At 40.7% G+C, this 9,956-nt stretch overlaps 1 protein-coding gene across 1 annotated transcript in view; it reads left to right on the forward strand.

Moving 5' to 3' along the window:
* Itch (itchy E3 ubiquitin protein ligase) overlaps positions 1–9,956 on the forward strand; it is a 104,904-nt gene that overhangs the window by 89,254 nt on the left and 5,694 nt on the right. The window contains exons 20-23 of the mRNA XM_013010689.1: positions 2,956–3,076; positions 3,543–3,647; positions 5,589–5,685; positions 6,122–6,194. Coding sequence (XP_012866143.1) covers positions 2,956–3,076; positions 3,543–3,647; positions 5,589–5,685; positions 6,122–6,194 — 396 coding nt within the window. The remainder of the gene's footprint in view (positions 1–2,955; positions 3,077–3,542; positions 3,648–5,588; positions 5,686–6,121; positions 6,195–9,956) is intronic.

The raw sequence follows: 9,956 nt of genomic DNA on the forward strand, positions 1-9,956 counted from the left end.
GGCCTGGGCACTGTCCCTCAGCTCTTCAGCTCAAGGCTAGCGCTATACCACTTGAGCCACAGCACCACTTCTGGCTTTTTTTTTTCTTTTTGCTTATGTGGTGCTGAGGAATCAAACCCAGGGCATCATGCATGCAAGGCAAGCACTCTACCACTGAGCCACCTTCCCAGCCCCGAGTTTTTTTGTTCAAAGCTAGTGTTCTACTACTTGAGCCATAGTTCCACTTCCAGCTTTTATGGTTGTTAATTGGGACTTTACTACCCAGGCTCATCCTTGTAAGTAGCTAGGATTATAGGCATGAGCCACCAGTGCCTGTCTGGTATTCCTTTTATTAAATGATTTGTTAGTTGAACTCCTACCCTAAAATAACCATCTAACATAATGAAAGAAAACATGCACTGTTTGTATCTGAGCCTGGCTCACTTCCCTTAACATAATTTTTCTAGGCCCACCCATTTTCCCCAAAAAGTATATACTTTCTAATTAATGAGTAAAATTCCATTGTGTGTATGTATGTATATATATCATATATTTATGATGTATATATATGTCTGATGCATATATCATTTTCTTGATCCATTTGTTGTTGGGTGTTTGGGCTATTTTCATAATTTGGCTATCGTGACTAGAGCAGCAGTTAACATGGCTGTGCAAGTGTCTTTACTGTATCCTGTCTTGTAATGGGCAGATGCTCAAGAGCAGTACTGCTAGGTCATAGTTGAAACTTTTTGGTGTGTGCTGGTGATGGAGCTTGAACCCAGGACCTAGGTGCTGACCCTGAGCCTTATAGCTCAAGGCTGATGCTCTACCACTTGAGGCATGGCTTCACCTCTGACTTTTTGGTGGTTAATTGGAGATTTGACTCTCATGTACTTGACTACCTACTTCAAACCTGGATCCTTAGATCTCAGCCTCCTGGGTAGAAAGGATTATAGACATGAGCCACCAGTGCTTGGCAAGTACTCCACTTTATACAGACACCCCAGCTCTTTCCTCTATATATTTGATTCCTTTTTTAAAAAGCTACTTTTAAGTCTTCATTTGCTAACTTCAGTATTACAACTAAGCCTTACTCTATAAACTTTGTTCTCAAGACTTTGAGTCATTTTCCTGGGATATATGTGTTGTGCTTCTATTGTTCCGACAGACCGTTAAATAATAGATCACTTTATCCTTTACAAGTTTAGTGGGACTGCTCTATTTCCATTTTGCCTTTAGTTCTAAAATATCTCTTATTCCTATAATTTTATGAGATGTAAATGTTTAAGTTCTGTCTTTCCAGTATAAGGTAGCTGCAGAAGTTTCTGCTTATGTCTTGTTGCTTTCCACAGGATTTCTTTGATTCACATTGTGTATGTGTGTGTGCTCACCCACGTATTAATAAGTTATTCCGTATAGTTTTCCCCTTTCTAATTATTTTTTTAATTTTCTTTTGAAGTAGAAGCTGGACCCCAGTAGCTCATGCCTGCAATCTAGCTACTTAGGAGGCTGAGATATGAGGATCCAGGTTCAAAACCAGTCTGGGCAGGAAAGTTTATGAGACTTTTTTGGTTTTGGTTGGTTATGAGGCTTGGACTCAGGGCCTGGGTGCTTTCCTTGAGATTTTCTGCTCAAATCTACTGCTCTACAACTTTGAGCCACAACTCTACTTCCAGTTTTTGGTGGTTAATTGGAGATGAGTCTTATTAACTTTCCTACCCAGATTGGTTTTGAACTCAAATCCTCAGATCTCAGCCTCATGAGTTGCTAGGATTATAGGCATGAGTTACCAGTGCTTGTCTCCATGAGATTCCAGAAACCTGGAAGTGGAGCTATGGCTCAAAGTGGTAGACTATTAGCCTTGAGCAGAAAAAGCTCAGGAGCAGCACCCAGGCCCTGAGTTCAAGCACCAAGACCTGGCGCGCACGCACACACACCACACACACACACACACATACACTCTCTCTCTCTCTCTCTCTCTCTCTCTCTCTCTCTGTGCAAAGCTATTCACTGATGGCTCACACAGGAGGCTCAGCACACACACACACACTCTGTACAAAGCTATTCACTGATGGCTCACACAAGAGGCTCAAAGCGCACACACACATACACACACACACACTCTGTACAAAGCTATTCACTGATGGCTCACACAGGAGGCTCAAAGCCAGCCCAAGGCAAATAAACCCATAAGACTCTTATTCCAGTGAGCCAGAAAAAAGCCAGATAGAGAAGGTATGGCTTCAGTGGTAGAACACCAGCTATGAATTAAGCAGCTGAGCCTTGAGGCTATGAGTTCAAACCCCAGTGCTGCCATTAAAAAAACAAAATCAGGGGCTGGGAAGGTGGCTCAATGGTAGAGCGCTTGCCTTGCATGCATGAGGCCCTGGGTTTGATTCCTCAGCACCACATAAGCAGAAAAAGCCAGAAGTAGAGCTGTGACTCTAGTGGTAGAGTGCCAGCCTTGAGCTAAAGAGCCAAGGGACAGTGCCCAAGCCAGAGTTCAGCCAGGCACTGATGGCTCACACCTGCATTCCTAGCTACTCAGGAGACTGAGATCTTGAGGATCGTGGTTCAAAGCCAGCCCAGGAAGGAGAGCCCATGAGACTCTTATCTCCAATTAACCACCAGAAAACCAAAAGAGCTCAGGGAGAGCACCCAGGCCCAGACTTCAAGCCCCACCCAAAAAAAAATTATTTCCATGGGTCTGGGAAGGTGGCTCAGTGGTAGAGCGCTTGCCTTGCAAGCCTGAGGCCCTGGGTTCGATTCCTCAGCACCACATAAGCAAAAAGAAAAAAGCCAGAAGTGGCGCTGTGGCTCAAGTGGTAGAGCGCTAGCCTTGAGCTGAAGAGCTGAGGGACAGCGCCCAGAGTTCAGGCCCCACAACCGGACCCAAAAAAAATTATTTCCAGAAATGAATGGTAAATTCTAAAGTTGCTGATAGCTTTTTTCATATTTTTCATATTTTTCTGCCAGAATGGTGGCTGAATGGAGGTTGTCTCGAGGAGTTGAAGAACAGACACAAGCTTTCTTTGAGGGCTTTAATGAAATTCTTCCCCAGCAGTATTTGCAGTACTTCGATGCAAAGGAATTAGAGGTAATGTCTTTGTGTATATGTATGTGTGTACATGTATGTGTGTACATGTACATGCATCTATAATTCTGTAACATGACAGCAAATAATACCTTAGATTCTACTTTCAATTTATTTTGTCCATCCTCTGAATGGCAGTAGTTTTTATGTTGTCAAGATGTTTGGAAGTATCCTCAATGGGTAAAACAATGATCTATGCCACACTCAATATTTAAAGAAAAAAAATATTTCTATTAAGGCTACGCTGCAATTGTAAGACTGAATTCCCTGAATACTTGTATATATGACACCATGCATGAAAGTTTCTTTTCTAAATATCCATATAATTCTTGATGTACAGTTTATAAGCCAAACCATGCTAACTAGTATTTTTCCAAAGTTATATTTAATATCAGACTTTTCTTAAATATATCAGGCATTTTTTTTGTACATTACCTAAAGAAATGACTTGTCTTTTTCATGTTTAAAGGTACTTTTATGTGGAATGCAAGAGATTGATTTGAATGACTGGCAAAGACATGCTATCTACCGCCATTACACTAGGACAAGCAAACAAATCATGTGGTTTTGGCAGGTTTGTTTCTAAATTTATTAAGTTACTTTAATTTTTTTTTAATTTTTTGGCAGATAGGGTTTGAAAGGCCTTTATACTTATTAAACAAATATTTTACCACTTGAGCCACTCCCCCAGTCCTTTTTTGCTTTAGTTATTTCTCAGACAGGGTGTCACTGTTTGCCCGTGGTGTGCCTGGAACCATGAGCCTGCTATATGCAGCCTTCTGTGCAGCTGAGTTCATAGGCACATCCCACCATACCCCAATTATTGATGGGGATGGCGTCTTACTAACTTTTTGGAGGTGTAGGGGTATGAGTACACATGCACACACTTGTCTATACTAGGACTTGAACTCAGGCTTTCAATTATCTTTTTTGCTCATGGCAAGCACTCTACCACTTGATCCATATCTCTGCTTCCAGCCTTTTGCTTGCTGGTTGGAGATAGGAATCTCAGATACATTGCCAGGCCTGCCTTCAAAAATTAAGATTCTGGCCTGGTGCTGGTGGCTCACGCCTGTAATCCTAGCTACTCAGGAGGCTGAGATCTGAGGATCGTGGTTCAAAGCCAGCCTGGACAGGAAAGACCATGAGACTCCTATCTCCAATAAACCACCAGAAAACCGGAAGTGGCGCTGTAGCTCAAGTGGTAGAGCGCTGGCCTTGAGCTGAAGAGCTGAGGGACAGCGCCCAGGCCCAGAGTTCAAGCCCCACGACCAACAACAACAACAACAAAATTAAGATTCTGGGTTGGGAAGGTTGCTCAGTGGTAGAGTGCTTGCCTTACATGCATGAGGCCCTAGGTTTGATTACTCAGCACCACATAAGCAGTAAAAGTCAGAAGTGGTGGGCTCAAGTGGTAGAGCATTAGCCTTGATCTGAAGAGCTGAGGGACAGTGCTCAGGCCCAGAGTTCAGGCCCCAGGACCAACAATTAAATAAGTAAGTAAGTAAATAAACTAATAAATAAAGATTCTCAGATCTTAGCCTTCTAAATGACTAGGCATTTCATATGCTCTTGCTATCTTATGCAATTATACTATGGTTTTTGTGATCATTTATACATTAAGAATTACCAAATGTTCAGTCAGGCACTAGTGCTACCTACTCAACTGATACCTGAGGTTCTAAGCCCCATGACTGACAAAAAAAAAAAAGGAGAGAGAGAGAGAGAATGAGAAACTCAAAAGTAAACTGAGCTTCTGTAGTTATATTTAGCATTTTATACCAGGGCTCCATGTCTTACACCTGTAATCCTAGCTGCTCAGGAGACTGAGATCTGAGGATTGCAATTTGAAACCAACTAAGGCAGAAAAGTCCATGAGACTCTTTTATCTTTAGATGTGGCTAAAGTGGTAGAATGCTAGCCTTGAATGAAAAAGGTAAAGGACAATGTTCAGGCCCTGTGTTCAAGCCCCAATACTGGCATTAGAAAGAAAGAAGAAGAAAAAAGAAAAGGGCATTTTAAAATACTTGGTTGAGTCAAAATATTGTGCTGTAGGATAGAAATTGTCCAGAAATCTAATGTTTAGGAATCGGAATTGTAGGAAATTAAGTCTAGCAATTTTTGGCCACATGTAGATATACCAGAAATCCAAAGAACTTTGAAAAAGGAAGTTATTGGCTTATATATGGAACAGAATTCTGTGAGCTTGATTTCATTTTTTTCATAAAAGCAAAACAGCCTATAAAGATCCAATCTCCATGTTCTATGTAACTATATAAATGTCCTGTGGGATAAACAAAGAAGAAGGCCACTCCAGAGTAGCTAATTTTCAAACTCCATGAGTTAGGTGCTTCTTAGGCCTATGTCATTCTTTGAGGAGGTTATTCTAAGTTTTACATAGGGGAAGGTTTGACCCTAGACATTCATTTGAATGAAATGATCACTTTTCTTTCTTGTTCAGTGAGCTAAATTTAATATATGATCTATATATCTTTTTAAACGTGATTTTTAACAGTTTGTTAAAGAAATTGATAATGAGAAGAGAATGAGACTTCTGCAATTTGTTACTGGAACTTGCCGATTGCCAGTAGGAGGATTTGCTGACCTCATGGGTATGTTTAGTGTCACTTTTCTTATTCAGAAAGTTTTCCTTGTACTGCTGTTAGATAAATATGTATAAAACTTATGAAAGACTGACTCTAGGACTGGTTCAGGTGAAGCAGTCAAAAAGAGAAAACTAAGTAGGTGCTTTCAGATACAGGGTTCAGACCAGCCCCTAACAAAGACTTCAAAAACCAGATTAAATGATTTTGGATATTATCCTTTTGGTATTTGGAAGCTATGCAAACTATGAAGAAAGGAAACTTGCTGATGCTATATTTTAGGGAGATTTGACAGCAAGACATGTAGCACAGAGTTAAACGTGGGGAGAACCTGGAGATAGGAAAAACCTATTGCAGTAATGAGTTGGTGATGCTGGTGTTCCTGGGTTTGGGAGCACGATTTGAGAACTTTTGAACTAATAAAATGATTTGTATTATGTTTTAGGGAGCAATGGGCCACAGAAATTCTGCATTGAAAAAGTTGGGAAAGAAAATTGGCTACCCAGAAGTCATACCTGGTAAGCAAAAAAAGAATAGAGAAAATAGCTTTTTCCATTTATTCTCTAGCTACTTAAAAAGCACATTAGAAATTCAGTACTTTTTGCTATTGTGTTTTGTTTTGTTTTTTGTTTTTTTCTTTTTGCCAGTCTAAGCACTGTCACTGAGCTTCTTTTGCCCAAGGCTAGCACTCTTGAGTCACAGTGCCACTTCTGGCTTTCTCTATTTATGTGGTACTAAGGAATCTAACCCAGAGCTTCCTGCATGCTAGGCAAGCGTACTACCACGAACCCACATTCCTAGCCCATCAAAAATACTTGTGTGTAGTTAACCTTATTTCCAAAAATGTGTCAAACTAAAAAACACTTTACTTCTGGGTACCAGTGGTTCATGCCTGTAATCCTAGCTACTCAGAAGGTTGAGATCTGAAGACTACAGTTCAAAACCAGCTGGGGCAGGAAACTGGAGAGTCTTATCTCCAATTAACCACCAGAAAACTGGAAGTGGCCCTGTGGCTCAAGTGGTAGAACCCTAGCCTGGAGCTGAAAAGCTCAGGGACAGCATCCAGGCCCAGAGTTCAAGCCCCACCACTGACAAAATAAAACAACACACAACACTTCAACTTTGTTTTGTAGGACTATATATTCAGTGGTCACTTTTTTTTTCATACTTTTTTAAAGGTTTTATTGCATATTATGTTTTAATACACATACATATAAGTGTAATTTTTCATATGTTTTTCTTCTTTTTTCATTGAACACAGCCTGAAACTTGCTAGCCATGAATTCTACCACTTGACTCATTTCTCCAGCTCAGTGCAATTTTCTTGTCCTTTTTTTTTGGGGGGGGTCCGGTCGTGGGGCCTGAACTCTGGGCCTGGGCACCACTTCCGGCTTTTTTGTTTTTGTTTATGTGGTGCTGAGGAATCGAACCCAGGGCCTCAGGCATGCAAGGCAAGCGCTCTACCACTGAGCCACCTTCCCAGCCCCTAAATAACAATGTTATTGATATATAATACATATACTATAAAGTTTACTCCTAAAGTATACTCCTCAGTAGTTAACAATGTATTCATAAGGTTATACAACCACTATCCCTGTCTGGCTGCAGAACTTTTCTTACTCCAAAAAGAAACCTTGCTTGTATCCGTTAGCAATCATTGCCTACTTGTCCTTCCTGTAGCCATTGGTAAGCACTAATCAACATCTTCTAAATCTCCTGCTTGAAAAATTCATATAAATGCAGTCATACAATCTTGTTTCTGGCTTATTTCACCTTCACCTAGTAAAATTTTTTCAAGATTTTTCCACATTGTGGCATTTATTAGTATTTCATTTTTAAAAATTATTATGATAAAATATACCTCACAGATGTACAATCACTTTAAATCTTTTTTGTTTTTCTTTTTCTTCCCTCTGTCAGTTGTGGGGTTTGAACTATGGGCCTGGGAGTTGTCTTGAACTCTTCAGCTCAAGGGAGTGCTGTACCACATGAGCCACAGTGCTGCTTCTGGTTTTCTGGTGGTTAATTGTAGATAAGAGTCTCACAGCCTTTCCAACCTAGGCTGGCTTTGAACTGTGATCCTTAGATCTCATCCTCCTGATTAACTAGGATTACAGGCATAAGCCACTAGCACTTGGCTCACTTTAATCATTTTTAAATGTGTACAGTTCAGTGTTAAGTACATTCACATATTGTGCAGTTAGTGTCACCATCCATCTCTGAAATGGTTTTAATTTTGTAAAATTGAACTGCATCTTTGATTTTTTTTTTAATTTTTAATTTTATTTTTTAAATTATCTTTTTTTTTTTTTTTGGGTCCAGTCGTGGGGCCTGAACTCTGGGCCCGGGTGCTGTCCCTCAGCTCTTCAGCTCAAGGCTAGCGCTCTACCACTTGAGCCACAGTGCCACTTCCGGCTTTTTTCACTTCCGGCTTTTTTCTTTTTGCTTATGTGGTGCTGAGGAATCAAACCCAGGGCCTCATGCATGCAAGGCAAACGCTCTACCACTGAGCCACCTTCCCAGCCCTGCATCTTTGATTTTGATTTGTATTTCCCCAGTGACTGATTAGTGACATTGAGCATGTTTTCATATGCTTGTTGGTTATTTATCTGTTCTCTGATAAATGTCATTTGCCTAGTTGTTTTTGTTTGTTTGTTTTTGTTAGTCCTGGCACTTGAACTCAGGCCTGGGCACTGTCCTTGAGCTTCTTTTGCTTAAGGCTAGCATTCTACCACTTAAGCCACAGCACCAATTCCAGCCTTTTCTGTTTATATGATACTGAGTACTGAGGAATCAAACGCAGAGCTTCATGCATGCTAGGAATGTACTCTACCACTAAACCACATTTGCCATTTGTCCAGATTATTTGTTGTTTTTGCTGTTGAGCTGTTTAAGTTCTTCATATATTCTGGAAAGGAATCCCTTATCTGATCAGTACTTTGTAAATATTTTTCTTATTGTATAGGTTTTGTCTTCATTCTGCTGATTGTTTGCTGTACAGAATCTTTCTACCTTGATAGAATCACTTTTGTCAGTTTTTGCTTTGTTTAATGTCCTTTTGGGTCATATCCAAAAAGTCACCACTTATGGGGCTGGCAAGGTGGCTCAGTGGTAGAGTGCTTGCCTTGCATGCATGAGGCCCTGGGTTCAATTCCTCAGCACCACATAAGCAGAAAAAGTCAGAAGTGGCACTGTAGCTCAAGTGGTAGAGCACTAGCCTTGAGCTGAAGAGCTGAGGGACAGTGCCCAGGCCCAGAGTTCAGGCCCCATGACTGGCAAAAAATAAATTTAAAAAACCCAAATGGTCACCACTTGGACCAATGCCCTGAAGTTTTCCCTATGCCATTTTTTTTTAGTAGTTTTGCATTTTCAGGTCTTATATTTAAGCCTTCGATCTATTTCAGTTAATTTTTGTATATGGTAATAGGAAATAGTGTAGATTTGTTTTTGTTTTTTTTTATATATGGATATCTTTTTCCTAACACCTGGTGAAGAGACTTTCCTCAATCATTATGGTTATGATACCTTTGTCAAGTCATTTGCCAAGATGGGCACTGGTGGCTCAGGCCTGTATCCATACCTACTCAGGAGGCTAAGATCTGAGAATTTCAGTTCAAAGCAAGTCAGTACAGAAAAGTCCTATGAAACTCTTAATTCCATGTAACCAGAAGTAGACCTGTGGCTCAAATGGTAGAGTACTAGCCTTGAATGAAAAAAGCTAAGGGACGGGGCTGGGAAGGTGGCTCAGTGGTAGAGCGCTTGCCTTGCATGCTCAAGGCCCTGGGTTCGATTCCTCAGCCCCACATAAGCAAAAAACAGCCGGAAGTGGTGCTGTGGCTCAAGTGGTGGAGTGCTAGCCTTGAGCTGAAGAGCTGAGGGACAGCGCCCAGGCCCAGAGTTCAGGCCACACGACCAGACCAAAAAAAAGAAAAAAGCTAAGGGACAGCATCTAATACCTAAATTCAAACTCCAGTTCTGGCACACACCAAATAATTACTTGACTGTCAATACATGGGTTTGTGTCTGAGTTGTCATTTTTTTTTCCTTTGAGCTATATGTCAGTACCATGCTGATTTGGTTACTGTTGCTTAGTGGGAGTGTTTTGTATTATTTTGTTTGTAGTATTTGGAATGAGCCCAGGGTATATGGGGGTGAACCCAAAGTCTCTTACATGTTAGCTCTAAGTTACACCCGTAGCCTTTATAGTAATATGTTTTGAAGCTAGTTATTGTAATGTTTCTAGCCCTGATCATTTTCCCCTAAAGGTTTTTTTTTTTTTT

This window comes from Dipodomys ordii, unplaced genomic scaffold (assembly GCF_000151885.1).
Source record: "Dipodomys ordii isolate 6190 unplaced genomic scaffold, Dord_2.0 Scaffold13, whole genome shotgun sequence".
NCBI classification, from domain to species: domain Eukaryota; kingdom Metazoa; phylum Chordata; class Mammalia; order Rodentia; family Heteromyidae; genus Dipodomys; species Dipodomys ordii.